The sequence below is a fragment of the Fusarium solani genome (assembly GCF_023522795.1).
Source record: "Fusarium solani strain SB1 chromosome Unknown bctg00000002, whole genome shotgun sequence".
Classification (NCBI taxonomy): Eukaryota; Fungi; Ascomycota; class Sordariomycetes; order Hypocreales; family Nectriaceae; genus Fusarium; species Fusarium solani.
Genome location: NW_027072155.1, coordinates 1,275,502 through 1,298,018, shown reverse-complemented (window position 1 = coordinate 1,298,018; position 22,517 = coordinate 1,275,502). Strand labels below are relative to the sequence as shown.

The 22,517-nt window shown below is 51.7% G+C and overlaps 8 protein-coding genes across 8 annotated transcripts; 5 read left to right on the top strand and 3 right to left on the bottom strand.

The window, feature by feature from the left end:
- Window positions 1-60: 60 nt before the first annotated feature.
- MRS44_004370 (uncharacterized protein) lies at window positions 61-2,067 on the bottom strand (the record flags this gene model as incomplete). The annotated part of the gene is made up of 1 exon (XM_046268936.2): window positions 61-2,067. One exon carries the CDS (start codon window positions 2,065-2,067, stop codon window positions 61-63), a length of 2,007 nt encoding a protein of 668 aa, XP_046136506.1.
- A 3,200-nt stretch (window positions 2,068-5,267) lies between these two features.
- Window positions 5,268-7,120, top strand: MRS44_004369 (uncharacterized protein; the record flags this gene model as incomplete). The annotated part of the gene is made up of 6 exons (XM_046280945.1): window positions 5,268-5,581; window positions 5,632-5,673; window positions 5,727-5,980; window positions 6,031-6,142; window positions 6,195-6,849; window positions 6,902-7,120. The coding sequence occupies 6 exons, from the start codon at window positions 5,268-5,270 to the stop codon at window positions 7,118-7,120; spliced, it is 1,596 nt and encodes a 531-aa protein (XP_046136507.1).
- Window positions 7,121-8,210: 1,090 nt separating this feature from the next.
- Window positions 8,211-9,443, top strand: MRS44_004368 (uncharacterized protein; the record flags this gene model as incomplete). Its single annotated transcript, XM_046279956.2, has 2 exons — window positions 8,211-8,490; window positions 8,542-9,443. 2 exons carry the CDS (start codon window positions 8,211-8,213, stop codon window positions 9,441-9,443), a joined length of 1,182 nt encoding a protein of 393 aa, XP_046136508.2.
- A 1,057-nt stretch (window positions 9,444-10,500) lies between these two features.
- MRS44_004367 (uncharacterized protein) lies at window positions 10,501-11,991 on the bottom strand (the record flags this gene model as incomplete). The annotated part of the gene is made up of 1 exon (XM_046275649.2): window positions 10,501-11,991. One exon carries the CDS (start codon window positions 11,989-11,991, stop codon window positions 10,501-10,503), a length of 1,491 nt encoding a protein of 496 aa, XP_046136509.1.
- Window positions 11,992-12,760: 769 nt separating this feature from the next.
- MRS44_004366 (uncharacterized protein) lies at window positions 12,761-16,678 on the top strand (the record flags this gene model as incomplete). Its single annotated transcript, XM_065622176.1, has 6 exons — window positions 12,761-13,019; window positions 13,075-13,118; window positions 13,192-13,422; window positions 13,475-14,102; window positions 14,155-14,773; window positions 14,827-16,678. 6 exons carry the CDS (start codon window positions 12,761-12,763, stop codon window positions 16,676-16,678), a joined length of 3,633 nt encoding a protein of 1,210 aa, XP_065478248.1.
- Window positions 16,679-17,070: 392 nt separating this feature from the next.
- Window positions 17,071-18,890, bottom strand: MRS44_004365 (uncharacterized protein; the record flags this gene model as incomplete). Its single annotated transcript, XM_065622175.1, has 4 exons — window positions 17,071-17,156; window positions 17,206-17,891; window positions 17,960-18,592; window positions 18,850-18,890. The coding sequence occupies 4 exons, from the start codon at window positions 18,888-18,890 to the stop codon at window positions 17,071-17,073; spliced, it is 1,446 nt and encodes a 481-aa protein (XP_065478247.1).
- Window positions 18,891-19,298: 408 nt separating this feature from the next.
- MRS44_004364 (uncharacterized protein) lies at window positions 19,299-20,405 on the top strand (the record flags this gene model as incomplete). Its single annotated transcript, XM_046283237.2, has 3 exons — window positions 19,299-19,877; window positions 19,934-20,275; window positions 20,328-20,405. The coding sequence occupies 3 exons, from the start codon at window positions 19,299-19,301 to the stop codon at window positions 20,403-20,405; spliced, it is 999 nt and encodes a 332-aa protein (XP_046136512.2).
- A 451-nt stretch (window positions 20,406-20,856) lies between these two features.
- Window positions 20,857-21,399, top strand: MRS44_004363 (uncharacterized protein; the record flags this gene model as incomplete). Its single annotated transcript, XM_065622174.1, has 1 exon — window positions 20,857-21,399. One exon carries the CDS (start codon window positions 20,857-20,859, stop codon window positions 21,397-21,399), a length of 543 nt encoding a protein of 180 aa, XP_065478246.1.
- Window positions 21,400-22,517: the final 1,118 nt, after the last annotated feature.

The following is a 22,517-nucleotide window of genomic DNA, read 5'->3' as shown; positions in this document are numbered from 1 at the left end:
CCCGCATCAGGAGCTGACGCCGTCGTCAACCCCGTGCGGGTCTTGAAAAGGCTGTTTTGTTTATTGATCCGCAGATGGGATCGTGATGGACAGTCGCTTCGTGTCTTCCGAGCCAGAGCTGCTCTTGACATCCAGAGACTGTATGGAGCTTCGTACGCTCCTAGCTCCATCCGTCTGCAAAGGCGGAGTATGGGGCTCTTGAATCGGGCCGTTGACCTTTTCGTTCCGCGTTCGGTCAATGTTCATCATTGGTGGGGTTTGAAAGCCCGGGACCGAGAGATGATCGGACACCACACTCTCCTCGCGGCTGGTCCGCGGGCTCTTCTCCAGGTCAACCGACAGCGGCGCCTGGATGTTGGGAATAACACCTCCTCCAATTCGAGACCAGAACATCTGCTCTCGTAGTCGTACACTCTCCTCCCAGGCAGCCTTTTCGTGGTTCTCATCGTCAGCTCGCCAGTGACCGTCCTTGACCATGCGTAGAAATCCAAGAAAGTCGCACGTAGAGCGTACGCGGTTGAGGCAGTACTTGCACAGAGGGTGTCTCTGAGCAGAATCGGTCTCGCTCGTTCGGAATCGGTGGGTACGCAGATAAATAGGATCCTTTCGAGAGTCACCGCAGAGGGAGCACGGGTAGAATTGCGGCTTGGTCAAAGCAATAAATGATCCTGTGGTTGGGACAGGCTCCACGACCAGTGACCCCTCGGCAATCGAGTTGATAACAGTTCGACGAGCAAGCCAGGACAGGCCCGGAGCCATATCAAGACGAAGGGTAGGCTCAATGTCTTCTGCCAAAACCCGCTTGTAGAACTTTGTCTCTTTCAAGCTAGGCAGAGGAGCAGCAGAGGCATTTGAGGCAGCACTGATGGTCGAGGCGGGCGTGTTCGGTGACTGAGGGGCGCTACCGACAGCTTGGCCCGTTGTGTTGAGAGATGTAGTAGAAGCGTTGGAAGGGTGAGCACTTGAAGTCGAACCACCAAGGCCAAACGAGGACAGCGCAGTAAGGGCACCCATAGAGCCCGACGAGACACGGCTTCCAGCACGGTTGCGAGAGACTCGAGCGAGGCTCACAAAGTCATCGTACGAAGTCAGATCCGTTCGCAGGACAGGTTGGATCAGATGGGTAAAGCTTGTCGGGTGTGAGGGCTCGGCAGCAGGAACCCATGGCGAAGGTGAGGGTTCATTGGCGGATGTTCGCTGATCGTCAAGAGAATCGGATTTGGCAAAGCCGGGCGAAGAGGGAGCGGTAGGGTTGGTCTGGTCGTCGCGTTCGGCAGCCATATGCTCCATGACGTGCTTGAGCTCAGAGAGCTGCTCCTGCTGTGACTTGAGCAGACTTTCGGAATCGGCCAACTGAGCTTTCAACTGGTCATTCTTGCGTTGCAGCACCTCGTGATCCGCCTTGGCCTCCTCCTTGGCCGCAATCACCATCTTGTTGGCCTCTTCGAACAGGGCAGCAGTAAGGTTTTCGAGCTCCTGCTCAATCTTCTTCTTGTCCTTTTCCGTATCGAGACGCTTCTGGCGCTCCTCGGCTATTTTGGCGTGCCAAACCTTCTTTTCAGCCTCAACGGTATGCTTTCGTATCCAAACGTCGCCCGCCAGCATTTCACGCTGCGAGGCATTCTGGGCCTCGAGGATGCGAATTCGGTCGCGGGCAGTGTCGAGCTCATGACGGGCGGCCGATAGGGAGTCATCGAGTATTGTCTGGTGATTGATGGCGTTGATGAGTTTTGTGCTGAGGGTGGCGACTTCGTCATTGAGGTCGGGATGGTGATTAGGGGTCGAGATACTACCGTCATCGGCCGGGCTCATACCACGGCTTCGTGGATCAGGCAGGGTGCTCATCTCATCGCCGAGGTCGATAGGTGCAGGAGAACCGATCGGTAGATGTGTCGAAGAGGAAGATTTGACGGGTGTGTGATCGGGAGTAATTGTTGAAGGAGTCCGAGGCTTGTGGCTAGGCGCAGAAGCGATCGAGGAAAGTGATCGGAAATGGCCTAATGATCGTCGAGACGCTGGTGAGGTTGTCGCAAGAGGCTGGCCCCAGCCAGCGGCGGCGGCAGACATTGGAATAAATCTAGGGCAGAGCAGACGTGAGCGTGAGTTTGGGTGTGCGAGCAAGGTTCGGCGAGGCAAAGGATAGAGTTTGTGCGTAACGGAAGGTGTGACAGAGGAAAAGAGAGATGGTGGTGGCGCCCTGAGTCAAGAATTCAAGGCGAGGAGCAAACATACGAGTCCATGGCGAACGGGCACGGTGGAGAGTGTCAGTCGAATCTGTCGTGTGCTGTGCTGCGCTGCCGGCCCGGACAGCGACGTGCGTGACCTGACGTGACGTGACCAGTCGAGATGAGACAGGTCAACGAACGTTGGAGGACAGAGCGTCAGGGTCAGGCAAGCTCAGGATCCGTGGGGAGAGGGGGAGGGAATTGGCAGCGCGGCCCAGTCCAGCGGGAATGGAGGATGGGATGGAAAAGGCGGATCCTCCGGACCCGACACGGTTTGACGACGACGAGCGAGTCGAACGGTAGACGGACAGACCAGACGAGGGAGAAAGAAGCAACGGAGGTCCGAGTGTGAGAGGGTAGGTATGGTACAACACCCTCTCGTCTCTACCTCAGGACGGGAGGAACTGCGGCTTTGAAACTGCGCGAGCCACGTTCCACGGGGTCGCACGTTCCACGACCGGGGGGTTTCGATGGACGATGGGGCAGAAATGCTGTGGCTGGTTGACTCTAGCGCGCAGCTTCAGCGGTACGGTACGAGATGAGGAGAGCGAAAGAGGAGCTCCCTCCCGCTCCGCTGACTGTTACGGATTGGAGTGACGCCTGTGTGTACGAATACGTAGCCTGGGCGGCCGCGGTCCCCGTTTTGTTGCTTCTCCGCAAGCCTTTCGCGAGGGTTGCTCGAGATGGATGGGGCACCCAGTCCGACAGTGTCGTATCGTATCGGACGCGGATCGCAATGGGCGGGTGGAGTTTGGGATGATGCGATGATGTCGAAGCAAAGAAAGAATGCCAATCTCGACAAGATTTTTTTTGGTGTTTCGTGATTAGGTCAGTGGAAAGAAAGGGGACCAACCAGTACAAGTAACCACGACCCTGTTCCGATCAACTTCTCCTAGACATCCATTCGATCAATCCACTCTCTCTTTTCTTCGCCTCACCATTCGGGGGGCTCGACTCGCCTGCAGGCTGCAGGTGCAAGGCCTTGGGAGCGGGTGAAATGGGATGGGGGAGGGAACAGCAGTACGAGGATTCAAAGTACCTTTCTTGTGTCGGCCAACCAGAGGACGGAACACGAACAGGGAACGGCAGGCGCGACCAGGCCTCGGCCCTCACCTGCCCAACCGGACCTCAAGCGGAACCGCCTCAGCCACGAGCTGTCTGGTGACGCCACGCCATCACATCCCAGGCGCTCTTGCCCCTGTTGGGACTAGCCAATGGGCCAGGGCCAGGAGCAGCGGATACTTGGACACGAGGTATCGTCGAACAAGCTGAACTTGAACCTGAACGGGATACGCGGTCTCTGACTTGATAGCTCGTGCGCTAAAGAGCAGAGCCCAGCTGGACTGTGACAGACAGGGGGCCGTTCCAGCGCCTTTTCCGGGGGCCGGCGCTCGATATCTAGCCGCTAACTCAGCGATCAAAGGGGTCGGGGCCTTCTACGAGTCCGCTGTGACGGAAGACTTGGTCAGCACAGGCCTCCAGCATCAAGCAGCTGGGCTGCCAAGTTCGAGGCCAGTCGAGACCCTGAAGACAACGGGAAGCCTATTGGCAATAGTTTTCAATTGTGGCTCAATCTCTCAGGAGGAAGCAGAAGAAAAAGGAGAAGAGAAAAGAGTCGAGATTGAAAAGGATGATGCTGTCATCATCATCCAGAGACGGGACGGGAAGCCTCTGCTGCAGGTAAAGTGCTTTCTCCAGTTCTCCTCTCCCTCCCGCCCCGTGCCAAGTGGAGAGAGTGAGGGCCCGGGCAACAAGCAAGAAAAGTTGGCGCTGATGACGGCTCCATCTCCCATCTCCCATTCTCACCAAAAAAGTTGGATGACGGTGACTGGGGTCAGGCCCCGATTTTTTTTTTCACAAGCCACGCCAAGGGAGAAACCGAGACCAAAGACAAGAGAGAGTAAAGCGAGACAAGCGCTAAAGACGGATTGGAATACGACCGTGATACGCTGATGGTCCAGGGTAAGCTTGGGTTGGGCTGTTTATCAGCGACAAGCTCATCAATTGGAATGAGATGAGGTTGTGTGTTGTTGCGGAGCTATCACATTGGGCGCCAAGTCGGGCAATCATTCATTCACTGCAGCCCCTGCTTATTTGTCGTCCATGTTTGTTTCCGTCTGACTGCATCGTGCTGCTCTGTATCCCTTCTCATGTTGTCCTAGTAACACACAAACAACACACAATGTGCGATGAGTTGGCACTGCGGGTAACGACAGCTATCGTTTCAAAAAGTAAGCAGAGGCCAGCACAACACATCATCCTCAACAAGACGCTGGAATTCAATGGGCCAGGCACCGAGTTACCCAACCCAAGACACTGTCTGAAGCGATTTCCACTTCCGGTGAAATCTTCAGTTGCCCAGAGACAAGGGATTCACCAGTCACATAGCAAAAGCGAGGTCATGTCTCATTCTCAATTGGACTTTCGACTGGATAGCATGTCATCTCGATTTAGAGAAGAGCGTGATTCCGTGCCCTGACCTACCCGTGAGCTACTTCTGTAGTGAGTACAGGATCATTTTAAGCTCTGGTGCCGAAAGCTTCCAACAAATTCATCGTGAACTTCAACCGTCACCGTGAAGACCACATCTCGTAAGAATGAAAGGCCAGGCTCACTTGAACTGTCAGTATATCAATGCAATGCATCCGGGATAATTGGAAAAGTATCGAGGTGGCCATTGATCTTGATGTTACCAAGAATACTCCTTTATACACCCAGAGAAAGTAGATGTTCTGCCCCTTGATACCTGGCTGATAACTCCCCTTTGAGGACTGACCACAAGAGAGAGACGAGATTCTCACCGTAGTTCGTCATCAAAATAACCAAATGTCGAGTAACGCCGGGAAGACGCTGTTATCTGCTCTAAAAAAGGACATCTCTGACCACATCTCCTCTCGTGTGCATGACCAAAGCAACTGTATTTCACAAGACATCTTTAGAGCCCTAATAAATAAGGGACAACAAACCAAAGGCTGTGTTGAAAAGTCCCGTCTCGTCTCCCTCACACACCGCGGAAATCAAAACCCCCAAGCCGACCCCACGATGCGATCCATCCTCTGTCTGGCCGTCGCCAGCCTCGCCGCTGCGACGACAGTTCCACTCCCATGGACCGCCCTGAACACACACGGCCTCACTTGGACCCGCTGCAGTTTTCAATTACCCCCAAACATCGAGTGTGCTACGATGGAAGTTCCTCTTGACTATACTGACCCGCTGTCGAGTCAGACCGTGCTCATGGACATTGTGAGATACGCGGCCCTCAGGCCGCCCGTAAGAGGAAGCATCATTATAAACTTTGGCAGGCTTGGAGCCATGAACATCGTGAAGATGATGAAGGGGTACAGGAGATTAGCAATGTGGGTGATATAGGGAACCAAAAGAGGTGATCAAAGCTGATATGTCTCAGGGTCACCGATCGTCATTGGGACTTGGTTACTTGGAACGTTAGGTATCGTGTGCTCAACTTGACTGGGATGCGAGTTCCATCTGACTTGATGATAGAGGAACCGGGAGATCAATCCCCTTCGATTGTTCCAACCCCAAGGTCCCGGGATCAGCTCCTCCGCGTCGGGGCCGGAATAATGCTCACCTGAATAAGACGTGGGCTCAAGAATGGGAAGAGGGTTCCAAACTGGCCGATGATTGCCATCTTCACTTTCCCGTATATGGTACCATGCTGGGAACGGCGTTCCAGGCTAGGGATTTGATGCAGCTTGTCGACGCCCTACAGGAGGACGGCATGTTGAGATACTGGGGTACGCAACTCCAAAGAACCGTCAAGCGTGGATTTGCTAAACAAGACTAGGGTTTTCTGCCGGGTCTATTCTAGGGGCAACAGCTGCTGCCATGTTCCCAGACCGAGTTGACAAGGTCCTGCTCGATGGCGTCCGGAACGTACACGAGTATTACCATTCCTTGTTCGAGCCCCCGAGCTTCCTTCAAAGTGTTTTAATGCTAAAAAATCTACAGCGGAGATCCAAATCTTCTTGATAACTTGGATAACACCTTCCATGCCTTCCTGAAGGGGTGCGTGGCTTCTCCTCATAACTGTGCCCTGGCCCGCGCGTACCGAACCGTGGACAACATCAAGTTCCTCATCAGAGAGCTTTATAAGGAATTGGATGTCACGCAAAAGGAAATTAATGGTGTCATCTTCGATTCCCATCGCTTCCAGGCGTACTTGCATCGATCCCTCTACTACCCCAAAAACTATACGACGTTGGCTACGACTCTGGACAGGCTCGTGACGGGAGACATGGAAGCCCTCAAGGACGTCGAGCTTGCTACAAGAGAGTGGCTAAGGCGCAGTGATATCACCTTTGGCGTCCGTTGTGGTGACAATACCAAGAGAACAGGTACTCTCCTGGACTTCGAACCTATCATGGACGAGCTCCGCGGCAAGACGGAGTGGTTTCCGCGCCTACCAGAGAATATCATGGAGGCTACATGTGTACAGTGGCCTTTCCAGGCAAGGGAGTTGTACGACGGAGACTTTAATGTCACGACTAGGAATCCTGTTCTCATGATCGGCAACGAATGGGACCCCGTGACTCCTTGGCAGGGAGCCCAGAACCTGAGCGAGAGTTTTACTAACTCAGCTGCCCTCAAATACAAGGCCTTTGGTGTAAGTGCCATAATCAAAAGTGCACCTTTGTCATGCTAACATGGAAAAACAGCATACTTCTGTTGCCCAGAACTCGGACTGCGTCTGGAACGTCATCAACAAGTATTTCACGACGGGCGAGATTCCTTCACCCGGCACTATATGCGAGCCTAACGAGCCTATATTTTCAAATATGACAGACCTTGGTAGAGTGTTTGGGCTGGATGCCAAAGCTGGAATTGACAAGTTGTGGAAGGTCAGAGAGACCCTGGGATATTGTGATTTCTACTAACCTCGTTTTGGGGCGGTCGTTTACATGGAGATTGGGCCCGTGAGAGTTATTCTCTCTTCATGTTATTTCGTTGCTTTGAGCTTTTACCTTCTCGTGAAGGCCAGAGAGAGTGTAGCACATACCGGGAAAGGATATGGCAATTTATTCTCTCAAATTCCCCTTTGATAAGGCTCATTGCAGCCTCAACTTGAGAATTGGTCAGTCTACACCTATGGACAGACGAATTGCCTCAAGGATCATTTGAAGGATTGACCTACTGCGTCCGACTGGATGAAGGGCACTTGATTCATAGGCTTGAACGATGTCAAAGATAACAATCTCGGCACGGAAAGCATAGGCAATGAGGCTGTGTAAAATAGCTAAGCGGCCTCGGCCCCATGACTATCCAACAGACTCTTATATGTGATTGGCCAGTTCGGACTTTAGATGCAAAAAGGAACCTAATGTGGTGCTAATAAAGTTGCAAGCTTGATATGAGCCTCTACAAATAGTGCCCTGCCCCGGTCTGGTTGCAACAGCACCGGGACATGGGTGTCGGCTGATCAGGCTTTTGCTGTTGTAGGATCGAAACAAGGCTGAATTGTATCCGGAAGAGGTAATCCATTCGAGCAACATATGAAATCCTTGAGGCTGTCAAGCTGCACTGGGCATCCCTTGGGTCACAGAGCTCTGTGATGAAACGCTGGAATGCTGACCATAGGACTGCAGGTTGTCCGTAGGACCATATGTGCCACACCCCGGCTCCTTCGGCTCTGATGAGAAGAAAGCTGTTGGTAACGGCATACAATGCAACCCCATATTATTCCCATTGGAAAATGACGCGATGGCCAGCTCAACAGTAAGCCCTAGCGGCTTAGCTTCTGACCCCAAGTAACAAGGACCGCTGACTGGAGCGTCGAGCATCTATCCAGAGCGCTAATCGCAATGTAATGCGGTATCTCGGACTATTTAGTCCCTAAGGCTGACTTGAAGTTGCTAACATAAATAGTGCTCGTGGACCATTGACTTGAGATAAACCGGCTTTATCTGCAAGCGAATTCTACTCTTTAACCTTGACACTTGTTTTTGTCTTCAAGTACACTTCTAAAACATGGCTGCTGCACTCATTGATGCAGTCGCCTCCAACGGAAAGGTCTTTACTGAGACTGGGGATGAGAGTGCGAGGCAAAAGGTCATAGCCGCAGCCGCCGCTCTCATCCAAGAGCTCGAGAATCCTGGAGAGCAGCTGGCGAGGATCGGCTGGGGTGAACCAACTCGGACAGCTGCCTTCAGAACCGGCTTTGAGCTGGGGCTTTTCAAGAAGCTGGGTGAAGAGCCCCAGAGCAGTGAGCAGTTGGCAGCCGGCACAACTGCCGACCCTGTACTAGTCGGTATGTATTTGGCTATTCCAATGCCGTGATGCTGGCTAACACGAGTTACAGCTCGGATCCTGAAGCACCTGGCTGCCAATGGCATCGTTAAAGAGGTGGGCATGGATCAATATGTCGCCACACCTTTCTCCATGTCGACTCGAGACCCAACCATGGAAGGCGGCCTCATCTATAGCTTCGAAGGCATGATCCCCACCTTCCAGGGTCTTCCAGAGTTCTTGGCGAAGACAAACTATCGAGTCCCCAAGGATGCTAGCGACGGACCCGTTCAGTATGGCCTCAGGACGGAGAAGCCTTTCTTTAGCATTCTGAAAGAGAATGCCCGCCTTGGCAAGGCCTTTAATGGCTTCATGACTGGCTATGCTAAGGCTAGACCTCGTTGGGTTGAGTTTTACCCATTTGAGGAACGTCTTGCGGCCGATGACAAGATTGCTGAGCAATCTGGCCCTCTCTTGGTTGACATCGGTGGTGGTGTTGGCCATGAGTTGCTTGGCCTGAACGCCAAGGACAACGTCCCAGCCGGCCAGTTGGTGCTTCAAGACCTCCCAGAGGTTATTGAAGACGCCAAGACAACCGGTAACTTACCTGAAAACATCCAAGCTGTGGCGCACGACTTTTTCAAGCCTCAGCCCGTCGAGTATCGTGGTGCCCGCGCCTACTTTATGCGCCTCATTCTCCACGACTGGCCCGATGCCGAGTGCGCTGTCATCCTGTCTCATCTGCGGGATGCCATGACCAAGGGATATTCCCGACTTCTCATCAACGAGGCTGTGCTGCGAGATGTGGGTGCGCCTTGGCAGCAGACAAGCCTTGACTGGACCATGATGGGTATGCTTGTGAACCGCGAGCGGACGGAGAGCCAGTGGCGCAAGCTGTTGGCAGATGCAGGGCTGAAGATTACTGGCATCTGGCACAAGGATTCGGAGAGTGTGATTGAGGCCATGTTGGAGTAGGCAAACCGAAATATGCAGATCTTTTACCAAGATAGCTCTCTTGTAATAGCACCAATTCGATGAACTTGACTTTGTAACACATCCTAATGAATTTCACATTAAATTGCAATCATGAAATGACGCTGAACTTTAAGGCCAAGAACTGAAGAGCTTGACGCGCTTTGGAAATTTCGATTCGCTGAATAGAATAGCTATAGACTGCTTGATAGCTACAACAGAATGGGACGAGTTGTTAGGTGACTCCGACTTGTACAGCTACGTTCTTCTCCTTCAGCTTAATTGAGACTTGACATGTCATTGAGTATATTTAGGAAAGGCAATGACAAATACTCGAATACTTCGGATCTTGTACAGGTTAGAATGCTCAATGCTCTACTGGGTGAGGAGACAATAATTCCTTCAGTCCACAAGGTTACGCGCTGGACAGCCAATAGTCTCAGTTTGAAAAGGCATCTCCAACCAATCAGCAACCTCGGTTCCGTGGTCTAGTTGGTTATGGCATCTCGTTAACACCGAGAAGGTCCCCGGTTCGATCCCGGGCGGAACCACTCTTTTTGCCCTTTGGAGTCCTTCATTGTTCACCATTTCCTTTATTTTTACCCAGCTGTTCTCCATCCCTGTAAATCTCATGCATCAGTGCCAAGTTGTATCTATTATGGAGTTATTCAGTCTGTGAGTCGACACACTCTTGACCTCGTAATTAACACAAGCTCGGCTGAGGTTTGTGAAGTTAGCTAATTGTTTCTCTTTATTTTCCTCACTCTAATACATCTCGCAATCCATCGAGTTCACTCTTGCTTACTGTTCGAAGTCCCTGATACTATCTGATAGTTTTAAAGAGGTTGTCTTTTGACATAGTGGCACATCTGTTTGTATCGCTTCTCTAGGCTATTGTTCTACTATCCAAGCATTCATGTGTCCCCTGCCCCCCTTTCTAGATGTCGGTAAAGTGTGCGTTGTAAAATCGCAACACTGACGCCTATCTATATGCATGTATCGCTACATAATATCTAGATTCTATCGAGAACTTTCCCTTGGCAGTATAGACGTGGATATTCTATGTCCCGTCGTCCTCCCTTTCCCTCACGTCATCAACACAGTCCTGCCAGCTGATCCACTTCATGTATGCACACTCAATTAGGGCGATGATGACCATTCCGACCCCGAGACCAACCCACAGACCATCAAGCTTCATATCCGGGCTTCCAAGCTCAAGCCAAATAGCAAATGGTACAGCAGCCAGGTAATTGACGGCTAGCACAACCCACGCAGCGACAGACTGCTTCGCCAGGCCCCTTAGCACACCGTTGGTTCCACAGATGACGGAGTCGATGATCTGGAACACGGCCACGGTGAGCATAGAGCGGATGGCGAGATCTCTCACGCCAGCGTCCTCTGAGAAGAGATCTGCCAATGGACGTCGCAGAGTGAACAGAAAGACACCATCGAAAACACCGACGGCCAAGAAGACGATGGCATAAAGAACTGCGGCCCGGCGTGCTTCCTTTAGTGCTCCTGCACCAATGAGGTGACCGAACCGTGTGGTAACAGCAACACTGATCGAGAATGGGATATGCCATGTAACAATGGAGAGCGTGTTCAGCACGGTCTGGGCGGCGAGATGACGGGTTCCGATGTACGAGGTGCTGATCATGAGGATCTCAAAAGCAAGCCACTCGGCGGCATTGACAGCTGTGCTTGCAACGGACAGACGAACCATTGGACCCCATTCCCCGACGGAAAAGGCGGCTCGTGCATCCCAGCCGCCCCAGCAGCGGTGGGACTTCTTCCCGAAGACGACAATGTATAGCAGTAGCAGGGCAGGTCTGAGGTTATTCGCAAGGGCCTGTCCGAAAGCAGCTCCATCGAGACCCATGTCTAGCTTCACGGCGAAGAACCAGCTGAGAAAGGCATTGACAGGCGCGCAGATGATGAGCACAACCATACCTGGACCAAAATCGCCTTGAGCCTGCAGAAACCTCTTGCCGGCTTCGAAGAAAGCATATCCGGGCAGCCCAACAAGACTGACACGCAAGAAAGAGGCGGCCTTGAGGGCGAGAGTACGTTGAGGTACGAGCAATGGAAGAATCCAGTGTGAACACAACCAGAAGGTGGCGACAGGGACCATAACGACCGTCATGAGGATAACCATGCGCTGGATGTGCAGTCCGACACCTGTGAAACGACCGGAGCCATAGGCCTGGGCACAGAGGGTATCGAGAGCGGTCGCCATGCCCTCAAAGATGGTGAAGCCGACAATGTTCATGGTGGTCAAACCCAGGGAAGAGGCAGCGAGATCCTCGGCGCTTAAATGGCCGGCAACGACTGTCGTGATGACGGTGAACGAGTACTGGAGGAGATAGGTCGCAATCAGAGGCAGCGAGTACTGGCAGAGGAGCTTGGCTTCGGACCAGATGCTGTGAATCTCGGTTAGGGACTTGGTGTCCAATTGAGGCGTCTCGGGTGCGCGAGCGAGGAGAGGCGAGGTCTCATCGTGCAAGACTCCATTCTGAGGCCTCTCCTCGCGCTGAGGATCGCGTGCAGGCATCGTCGTTGGTGTTGAGCTCGCCTCAATTGACAGATGATGCTTCTCCGACCCCGTAGCAGCTCCAGGCCCACTCTCCAAGGGAGAATTGAGTGAAGGATGTTGTGAAGCAGAAGGAAGAGAATGACGCGAAGACCGAGTTCGGAGTTGAAAATCTGTGGGCCCGGCAAACTAACACGGGAGCCACGCTAGTGGTCCATGAAAAAAATGGCACGCATCGCAAGTACTCTACCTTTTTAATGCGCAGAACCATAGCATCAAAGGCTTATGATGATAAATATAATATCATAGATAGACTTTAGAGTATAATTTATTTATTTTACATTTTTATTTATTTATTTTACTCCAAATTATGTCCCTATAGCCCGGCAAAAGTTCTCGTTGCCTGCCTATAGTATGCCATTTTTTTCTTGGACCACTTGCTATGGTGTAATTGTACTAAGGTACCCACCCAGTAAAGTTAGCGCCTGAAGTCGTTCAGAAGAGTAGCGGGAACTTTTGAACTGTCTACGAGGCCTACATCGCAGCTATATTCACATTTATAGTGTCAATTGGACTGCTACTAGACCCGCTCGGCCTTGAACTCTACTCTCGTCTAACAATTGTCTGGTTTCAGTCAATGATTGGCCCCCAACCAGACCCTGGCAACCTGCCTAACTCTGCACCAGCCTCATGCATTGCCCCCGCCTAACCGTTCCAACCGACGCTTCTGCTTTTCAACCCAAGGAAGGAGGGAGGCAGCCACTGAAAGCCCAACATCTTGCAGCACGTGATGCAACCATGGTCGCAGGATGCGCTACTGTACTCTCACGACTTCACACGAAGACTCCAACGATGCAACTCCTGGTTCGGGGGCGGCACAACACTCAAACCTCCAGATGCAACTGAATATGACTCGGGCTCTTCATTGTCGGCATCTCAGTCTACTCACAGTCCCGTCACTGCTGCTGCCCAACCCGCGAAGACGGGAGTTGCACAGAGTTCTCGGCCCTTATCTTACCCACCATCACCGTATGCGTCGCCTGTACCCGGTGAGCACATTTCTCGGCCAGGCAGTCGGACTACGCCTGAACACCAATTACCCAGCCTTGATGCCGTCCCGCCCCCGCATCTCAGACGAAGAAGGCGCTGTGGGTAAGGGCTTTTGAGACGCTTCCAGATGAGACGAGGACTGCATTGATCCGCAACACTGGGACTGTCCAGCCACCTGAGCAGATACAAGAGCAGATCCAGCAACTGGCCCTTGAGAAGCAGCGACAGGCGGAAGCCAAGACCTGGAAGTTCAGATTCAACGGCCGACACGTCATTCTCCGGGATGTGGCCGGCAAGATCATTGTTTGGCTGGACAAGATGAAGGGGGTTGGAGATGTTGCAGTCAGCTTTGATCCAGTCCATGGCGCCCTCCCGTGGGCAGCTGTTCGATTTGTCTTGCAGGTAAAGACTCGATGGGACTGCCAAAGCCGCTGGCTAACATTCGGTACCACAGGCTGCTACTGCGGACAACCAACAGCACGGTCAGCTTCTTGTCGGCATGGAGCAGGTGACATACCTCCTGTTGCGCTGCGCGGTGTACGAGACTATGTACACCAAGGCGGATGTCTTGGCCACTGAGCAGTCTGCCCAGAACTTCGAGACAGCTCTGATCCAGCTTTATGCTAGCATATTATCCTTCATGGCCCTGTTCATACGGTTGATCTCTAAAAGCACTACACGCCGAGCCATGCACGCGCTGTTCAATGTAGACGAGCTTGGTCAGTACTTGGGAAACCTACAAACTCTGGAATCAAGAGTCGAGGTTGAATTTTCTATTTTCGAGAGGATATACCAGCGACAACTTCATCACAACCTCGCCGGGCGGTATGGAGAGCTCCAGGGTGTTCTCACTTCCCAACTGCTCCGTCTTGGCGCAGATGTCCAAAAGCTCTGGTCCCGCCAAGACAAGGAAAGGAACGCCGAGATCCTTCAATGGCTATCTGGCATACCTCACCTGAGCGACCACGACGCTGCTAGAGCCGGCCGTGTTGATGGAACAGGCGACTGGTTGCTGCGTCACCAAGTTTACAATGACTGGCGGAACACAAGTGCCTCGATGGTCCTTTGGTTGCATGGAATACGTAGGCCCCTCAGTCGCGCTGTGTTCTTGCAAGATGCTGACTTTTTACACAGCAGGGTGTGGTAAGACCAAGCTCAGTTCCAAAGTAATCGATGGATTGATGGACCTTGTGAGTTCCAATATCAATAACGAGGGCCTGGCATACTTCTATTGCGATCGAAATCAAGAGGACCATCAGCAACCTTCACGCGTGCTCCAAAGTCTCGTCCGCCAGCTGGCGGCGAAAACCACAGATGAGCTCATCATGTCTTTTGTTGTCGACGTGTATGATGAGCGCAAAAGCACTGGATTTGCCATGAGCCAACTCACCGTGCAAGAATGCCGGGACTTGGTGGTCAAAATGCTAAGTCGATATTCGCAAACCACCATCGTTATCGATGGTCTGGATGAGTGTAACAAGGAGACTAGGCACATACTCATGGATGCCCTAGAGGAGTTTCTGACTAGTTCTTCACACCCGGTCAAGATCTTCATAGCAAGCCGCAACGATGGAGATTTGAAGGCTCGGTATGAGAGCGGACAGCACCTTGAGATCCAGGCCACAGACAACCAGCAAGACATCGAGCAGTTCATCAAGGACAAGCTTGACAAGAGCCCACAATTTCGGTCCAAAATATCCAGCCAGACGCAGATCAAGATCGTATCAACATTCAGAAAGAAAAGCCAAGCAATGTGAGACGGGGTTCCGAGAAGCGTTCAGGCTGCATGGCTAATGTCAGGATCAGGTTCCAGTGGGCTGCGCTGCATATTGATGATCTCCTCAAACTCCGACGAGACCAGGATGTGCTCCAGTATCTTGATGACCTACCCGAGGGCTTGAAGAACGCATACGACAGGATATACCATGATATAAAGTCCCGGAAAGGAAGCTGGGGGCAAGTTGCTGATAGAGCATTTCAATGGCTCATGGGTTCCTACAGGCCTCTGAGGCCTCATGAGCTTGTGGCTGCAGCCTGCCAGGACCCGGATACGACCAAGTTGTTTAAAGTCGATATAGACATTGACTTTGTGCTTGAAGCCTGCCACAACCTCATCACAGTCGTCGAAACGGATGCGTTTGACAACGGGCGCGGCTCCGTGAGACACGCCAAGATCTGCCGCTTCGCCCATTTATCAGTCCAAGAGTATTTTGAAACCCACCACTGGTCCAGGCAACAGGTTAACCGAGCCATGGCTTCTGTGTGCCTCGCCGTCTTGTTGAAGTCTGCGACCAACTGCCGCCTCCATGGCTCGTCCCACGCCTCGGAAGGATCACAATCCAACAGCGTCAAATCAAAGCTGCTTGGCTGTGGCCCACTCACCAACTATTCACAAGGATGGTTTTTCCACGTTCGTATAGCGGACGCTGGAGATGTCAAGTTGTATCAAACCGACGCGCACTTTTTCGACTTGGTTGCCACCTTTTCCGCTCATCACGCTGAAGACTGGATACGGCGCTACAAGTCCTACAAATTCATCATCCCGCTGGGAGACGAAGCCATCGACTTGTCTGTGGTACTCCTTGACATCCAGCCTGGTCCCTTTGCACTGTTTGCTGCTTTGGGCCTGGCTGGGTATTTGAAGGCCATGTTCGAGGATAACCCATCGCTTTTCAGTCGCTTGATGGAGGAAACAGAAGAAATGTTGACTATGGCCGTTAAGTACGGCCACTTTGACGTCTGCAGGCTCATTCTTGATGCCGGGGCCAAGGTACACGTCAACACTATGAGTGCCCGTCAACGGAGCTCGCCAATCCAGATCGCAGCATATGACGGGAGATCGGACTTGGTGGGCCTCCTGTTGGCTAATGGAGCGGATGTGGATTGTCACCAGGGTCTATTCAAGAGTCCCCTAACGGCTGCAGCATCGGGCCAAGGATCCAGCGAGACGGCCGCCCTTCTCCTTGACGCTGGGGCGGACATCAACATATGCTCCTTCGAGTTCGGCTCTGCACTGCAGTATGCGGCTTACATGAATCATCAAGACATGGTGAAGCTGCTGCTCGACCGCGGCGCTGACCCGAACCTCGAAGGCGGCTTCTTGGGTATACCGATCATTGCGGCAGTTCTAGGGAAATCCTCTGCCCTGGTGCCGCTTCTCAAAGCGGGAGCAGATGTGAACAAGGTTGCCGGGTTTTACGGAACGGTATTGCAGTTGGCAGTCCACCAGCGTTTCTCGACCGTGGTAAATCTCCTCCTTGACCATGGAGCAGATCCCAACGTAAGAGGAGGTTACTTTGGAAGCGCGCTGGAGGCGGCGAGCTGGGTTGAGTACTCACTGAAATACCCGATGATGAAGACACTTCTCGACCATGGAGCTACAGTTTACCCTTCCGGCGACTACGGGCCATATCTTTATAAATTTCTGACCGAGGTTGACAGTCCTGAGGATCGAGCCAAGCGAGGGGATTACAGTTCTTTGGAGCCTTGGAAACGTCTCTCACCAAGATTTTCAGGCAGGATAGCGAGGGGAGCTCAAAGAATGGAGACCAAGTATTCTTGTAGCCACTGGTATGAGCTGATGTCGCAGACCAGAGGCCGTGTTGCAGGACTGCCACCAACGGGTGATTCGGTCTTCAAGCCACCTCCAGTTGACTAGATACAAGGCGTTGGGAATAGCATCAGGCACGGATTGTTCTTTTTGAAGCGTTGGGATTTCAGGGGTATATACCAATGTTATACATATCATCAGTCCATACCAACATGCTGCAGTTCAAAGCCCAAGCATGGAATCTAAGGAACCTGAAAAGAGAAATCGAGACATGGTCAAGCCCGCGCAGGTTAAGAAAAAGACAAGATGTTAGCGTGAACCCTTTAACAAATCCTTCCCCAGGGATAGCTGAAAAACACACTAAGAATACCAATAAATTTAAAATCAAGATATAGTTTAAACTATTTTAGTGTTTTTTAGCCCTAACCATATTTAGGACCTAATAGTCTTTGCTATTCCATAGATAGTATATAAGTATTCCAAACCCCCCTGGGCCTTACCTATTGAGAGAAAGCGTCAACAATGATAGGCTCAGCGTCGACAAGGTTCAAGGTTCCACTATGTTCAAGCAAGGCAAGGTATTCACCTATTTAATATTGTCAGTCATGTAAGAAAAGGAATATCAAAACACGAACCTGCAACGGCCCAACGCGTCGACAGCACCGTCAAGCTGCTCACCATCTGTCCCAAGGCGTCTCGCATTTCTGGCTCACCATCTTCGCGTATGAACCACGCACATGCAGTCGCAGCAGCATAGAAGCATCTTGCCATCAAGGGGCATTGAGTTGGAATCTGGGCCAGTCTAGGACCCGTGGAAGAAGCCAGCACACGCAGCCCCTCTACGCTGAGGCCTTGCATCTCTGTGTCCAGGGCCAGCCGTGCTCGACTCGCGGTACCCGGGGCATCTGGGCACCCGTATGAACTGTACAAGAGGGATTGGGCTGAGACGCAGATGGAGATAGCACTCCACAGGGGATACTCGGATTGGCCAGATTCATAGCCCGCAGTCTGCTCGATAGAGAGTTTCAGGGCGGACAGTGCTTGATGAAGGCTCTGGGCCTCGGTGAGGAGATCTGCGGCCTCTTGTGAAGATCTCTGCTTGGCATCTCTGTTGTTGATGACCTTGCCGAGCATGTGAGCCGCTTGGCATGTCCTGGCAAAGCAGCCGAGAGGTGCGTAGGTGCTGAAGGATGCTGTGTACAATGGTTGACTGGGGATTGATTTTCCTCTGCCCCAGTCTTCATCGTTCACTGGCAGGAGTTCATCGGGGCTTGGCTCTGGCGTGGCAAACGGGAACCCACTGGTTTCTGTGTTGATGACTCTGGCGAAGAGTATCAGTCACAATGTCGATGCCTGTTGCTCTTAACAGAAGTCGAGATAGTGACTTACCTATCGAGTATGAAAACAGCCCACCACGTTCTGCGCTGCTCTTCGAGTAGACTCCATGTATCGGCAGGCTTGAACAACTGTTGAGCATCTCTGTCATGCCATCCCATCAAAATGACCAGCCTAGCTGCACGACCGATGGTGAGATACGCAGCTGGGTGAATTGCGTGTGATAGCTCATAGACAGCAAGAAGAACAAGCGCCTGGATGAGTCGAAGGGAGGCGAGGCCTTCGTTTTCGGCGGAAGAGGAGAGATATTTTGCCAAGGAGTACAAAGGATGCTGGGAGGGCGGGCATTTGTCTACACGAATGATGCATAGTTTCATGCAAAGAAGGAGAAGATCGTGGCAGGCATCGTTCAAGGCAAGGTGGGCGTCTAGTAGTCGCTTCTCGCTGATCATGGGAAGCCACTGATGCATGGAAGTAAAGTATTCTTCGTGCAGAGCCCCTCGCTCTTCGATGGGGAGGTGATCCGAGGTGATCAGCCGTAAGCGAGATGTAGGGCCCCTTGTCAAGGCGTTGGTGGTGTTCAAGGGAGTAAAGAGGTGTGCATCCATGAAGAAGGATGATGGGAACGAGGGGCCAGAATCTTCGAACAGGGGGTATAGACCTGCAGCTTCTGTAGCTCTGCTCGAGCTGGGATTGGAATAGTCGCAAACCTTGCCAAGGCGAATACACTGTGTTGGGCATCAATTAGTCTTGGGTGGCCGGCCTATAGTGTAAGATGCTGGTGTGGAACACACGAGTGAGCACGAAGGCCAATCCTTGTTACACTTTCTCTTGAGACGTCTAGGAAGGGTTATTAGCGGATTCACCCGCGTACTCATACTGCCTAGGCGGACAAGTATGCCGCTCTGCGGTCGGGCCAAGCGGGAGTCTGAGCGGACACTTACCGGCATGCTTCACAGGCATGACGGGCCCTGGAGGGTGTCATGTCGAATGAGGGGTCAGTCCGTTCCTTTCCGCTGATGTGTCTAGCTTTGAGGATGATCAAGGAGGGGAAAAGCGGAAATGTTTGCAACGAGGCTGCAGATGTTTGAGGTGAAGAGGACGATGCTGAGTGAGAGCGGGATGGAGCGGAAGGGGGATATAGAGAGCGGCCGCGGAGCGGACTTTAGTGGGGCCGTGATGGGCTGGGCTTGGCATTTAACGATGATATTGCTCCGTTAACGTTGTGATTACTTGACAATCGTGGGATGATATTAGAAATCATATGCTAAGTATTTGTTTCTAAGAGGTATATAAAGTTGGGGAATGACCCAAGTTTGGACATCATCAGCCAGCTCTGAACACGCTTCCACTTACACTACCACCAACGCTATCCAACAACCAACAACCAACCATGACTGCCCAGAACCTGATCGTTGTCATCGGAGCCACGGGAGGCCAAGGAGGCTCCGTCGTCGACACGTTTCTCAATGAACCCAATTGGCGAGTTCGAGGCATCACTCGCAATTCCTCAAGCCGCAAAGCAGAAGCGCTCAAACGCCGTGGAGTTGAGGTCGTCCAAGCCAACCTAGACGATCCGGCCTCTCTCGTCCCTGCTTTTGAGGGTGCCAACGCCATCTTTCTTGTCAGCGATTTCTGGGCCATCTATAATGAGCTGGCCGGCAGACCTAACGCACACCCTGGGAAGTCGCTTAACGAGCAGGCCAAGGAACGGGAGACGCAGCAGCTCAACAATGCCATTGATGTAGCTGCTGAACTCCCTAGCTTGAGCCGCTTGGTGATTTCTTCACTGCCACATGCGGCAAAACTGACTGCCGGCAAATACACCCACATATACCATTATGAATCCAAGGCTGACGCCGAGGACTATGCGAAGGAGAAGTACCCGGATTTGTGGTCCAAGACTAGCGTGTTTAAGGGCGGCTTCTTCTTGAGCAACTTCACGGATCATCCAATGTCTCAGCCGACCAAGGTCAGTACTTCTGGCAGTTGTTATGCGTCAAGGAGGGTGTTGCTAATACAGCATAGGCGGAAGATGGCAGTGTTCAATTCGTCTCAAACCTGAACCCCGACGCCAAATTCCCCTTCATCGCGCAAGACGAGGACACTGGACCGATTGTGAAGGCGCTCATTAACGAGGCACCGGGAAAGAGCGTTATGGGATGGCGGGAGTGGCTTACGCTGCGTGAAGTCGTGGATACCTTTAACGAAGTGACTGGCTACAAAGCCAAGACTGTTCAGCTTCCTATGGGTCAGTTTGCGTTTGATTGCCCGCCTGACTTGCAGCCTGAGCTTCTGGAGAACTGGGCATTTGCCAACGAGTATGGGCTTGAGGGTCGTAACGACCCTGATATCGTTCACCCAAAGGACGTGAGTTGACCATTTTGCCTCCTTTTGGTCCACAATTTCTAACATGCAATAGCTGGACTCGCCTCCTGAATTGGGGACTGTTGCGGATTGGCTAAAGAAGCAGGATTGGGCCAAGGTGTTGGGATCTTGAGAACAAGGGACATGGAAATGCACGTCGTCTTGAGAACCACGCGTGTATAGTTGCAACTCCTGCCAAGATGATTCTGTCACTATTCACACATAGTAGTTAGAAGAATATGTATTCTCAAGGGTGCTTCTGGATTTACGACATGTCCCTGGAGTCGATACTTGCGGTGCAAGTAAAGAAACGCTAAAAATAGGCATCTAGTTATCAACCGGTGTCTCTTTGACTCATGTTGTTATCCTGTGTCGTGTTGTGAATCACTCTCACCAATCACCTCATTGACGTGATTGTGCGACCATGGAGTGGAGAACGGAGAGCACACATTGAAAATCCCGCAGCTTTCGGTGTGATGAGTCATGCGCTCAATCTTTATCATTATCTGTTCTTACTTATACCACGGCTACATCTCAGTCAAGACATTCTCCAACAAGACTTCAACTTTTCCTATTCAGAAACCATGGCTACTCCTCAGAAAATTGTGGTGATTGCTTCCAATAGCATCCCCAAAACAAAAGCAACACGGGAAGGCTTCGCTCAACTACTACCAGGCTCGTACGACTTTCAGGGCATCAGCGTTCCCTCTCACGTCGCCGAACAACCATTTTCAGACGAAGAAACCCTCCTTGGAGCAACAAACAGGGCAAGAAACGCCCAGAAAGAACTGCCAGACGCCAACTTTTGGGTTGGGATCGAGGGGGGAGTCGAGCCTCGTGACGGCTCCATCTTCAATTTTGCGTGGATTGTCGTCATTGGAAAGGATGGAAAGCTGGGGAGGGCTAGGACGGCAGGATACTTTTTGCCAGAGAAGACGTGTGAGCTGTTGAGGCAGGGCGTGGAACTGGGCCATGCGGACGACCAGATTTTTGGACAGACAAACTCCAAGAACAAGAAGGGCTCGGTTGGGATTTTGACGGATGGCGTTGTTGATCGAGCAGACTTTTACACTCAGGCGGTTATCTTGGCTTTGATTCCTTTCAAGAATGCCTCATTGACATTCTGATTAGAACATTAAGGGCTTAATTAATATTAGATATACCTAGGTCGTTGACCACCTCCATGTCGTAGTCGTTGGGTCCGATTCTGACCATCCTTTTGAGCATGATGCTTCCTCTATTACCGACTAAGAACGTGTCGACTGGCATCAGGTCAGTTCTGTGCCCTACAGCTCTTATTTGGGCAGGGTTCGGTTGAGTACACATGGATTCGCTGACTGTATCAATCCGACTTCCTATCACTGTTTTATTGGTAGTTTCTTATCTCTTTGTCACAGCCTCGAACTTGTGATGTGGTCCACTTGGCTTTGACCTTCTGCCGTGATTTATAGTATTGTAGACATATAAAATTGCGGCGTATGCTGTCCATCGTTTTGGGCATGATGCTTTTCCTCTGTTACCGACTAAGAACGTATCGACTGACATCAGGTCAGTTCTGTGCCCTGTAGCTCTTAGTTGGATAAGGTTTGGTTGAGGACGCATGGATTCGCTGGCTGTATTAATCTGTCTTCCTATTATTGCTTCGTTTCGGTTCGTCTCGTCTCGTTTCGTCTCGTTTTATAGTTTCCAATCTCTTAGTCACAGCCTCCACGGTCGATGTCGAGCCAATTTAATACCTCTGAACTTGTGGTGTGATCACTTGTCTTAACATTCTGCCGGGATTCATAGTATTGTAGACATACAAAATTGCAGCGTCCCGCCTTATCCTCGACAAGCTGCGAAAAAAACTATTACCCAGGCTCAAGACAAGTTTTTTACTAGTCATTACGAAGAGCACACCAAACCATCAAGACCGACTCGACCTAGGCACCCAACATGTCTCCATCTCAAAGTAACACCCTCTAAACTACTCATTTTTGTCGCCTGGTTTCTAGCTTCGACGAAATACATTTGCCCTACCTCGACGCGAGAAATAAGCCCTGGTGTTGACTAGCGATTCTAACATGCTAACTGATTTTATCGCAGGTAGTACTGGCACCTTCGACACAATTAAAGGTTACAAAAGCACAAAAATCATCGCCCATAAAGTCATGGGCAACACTACCAATCTTACAATTAAATGGACCGATGTTAAAATGAGCCGTGAGGAATATGGCCATATCGGTAAGGGCGATATGAAGGCTCA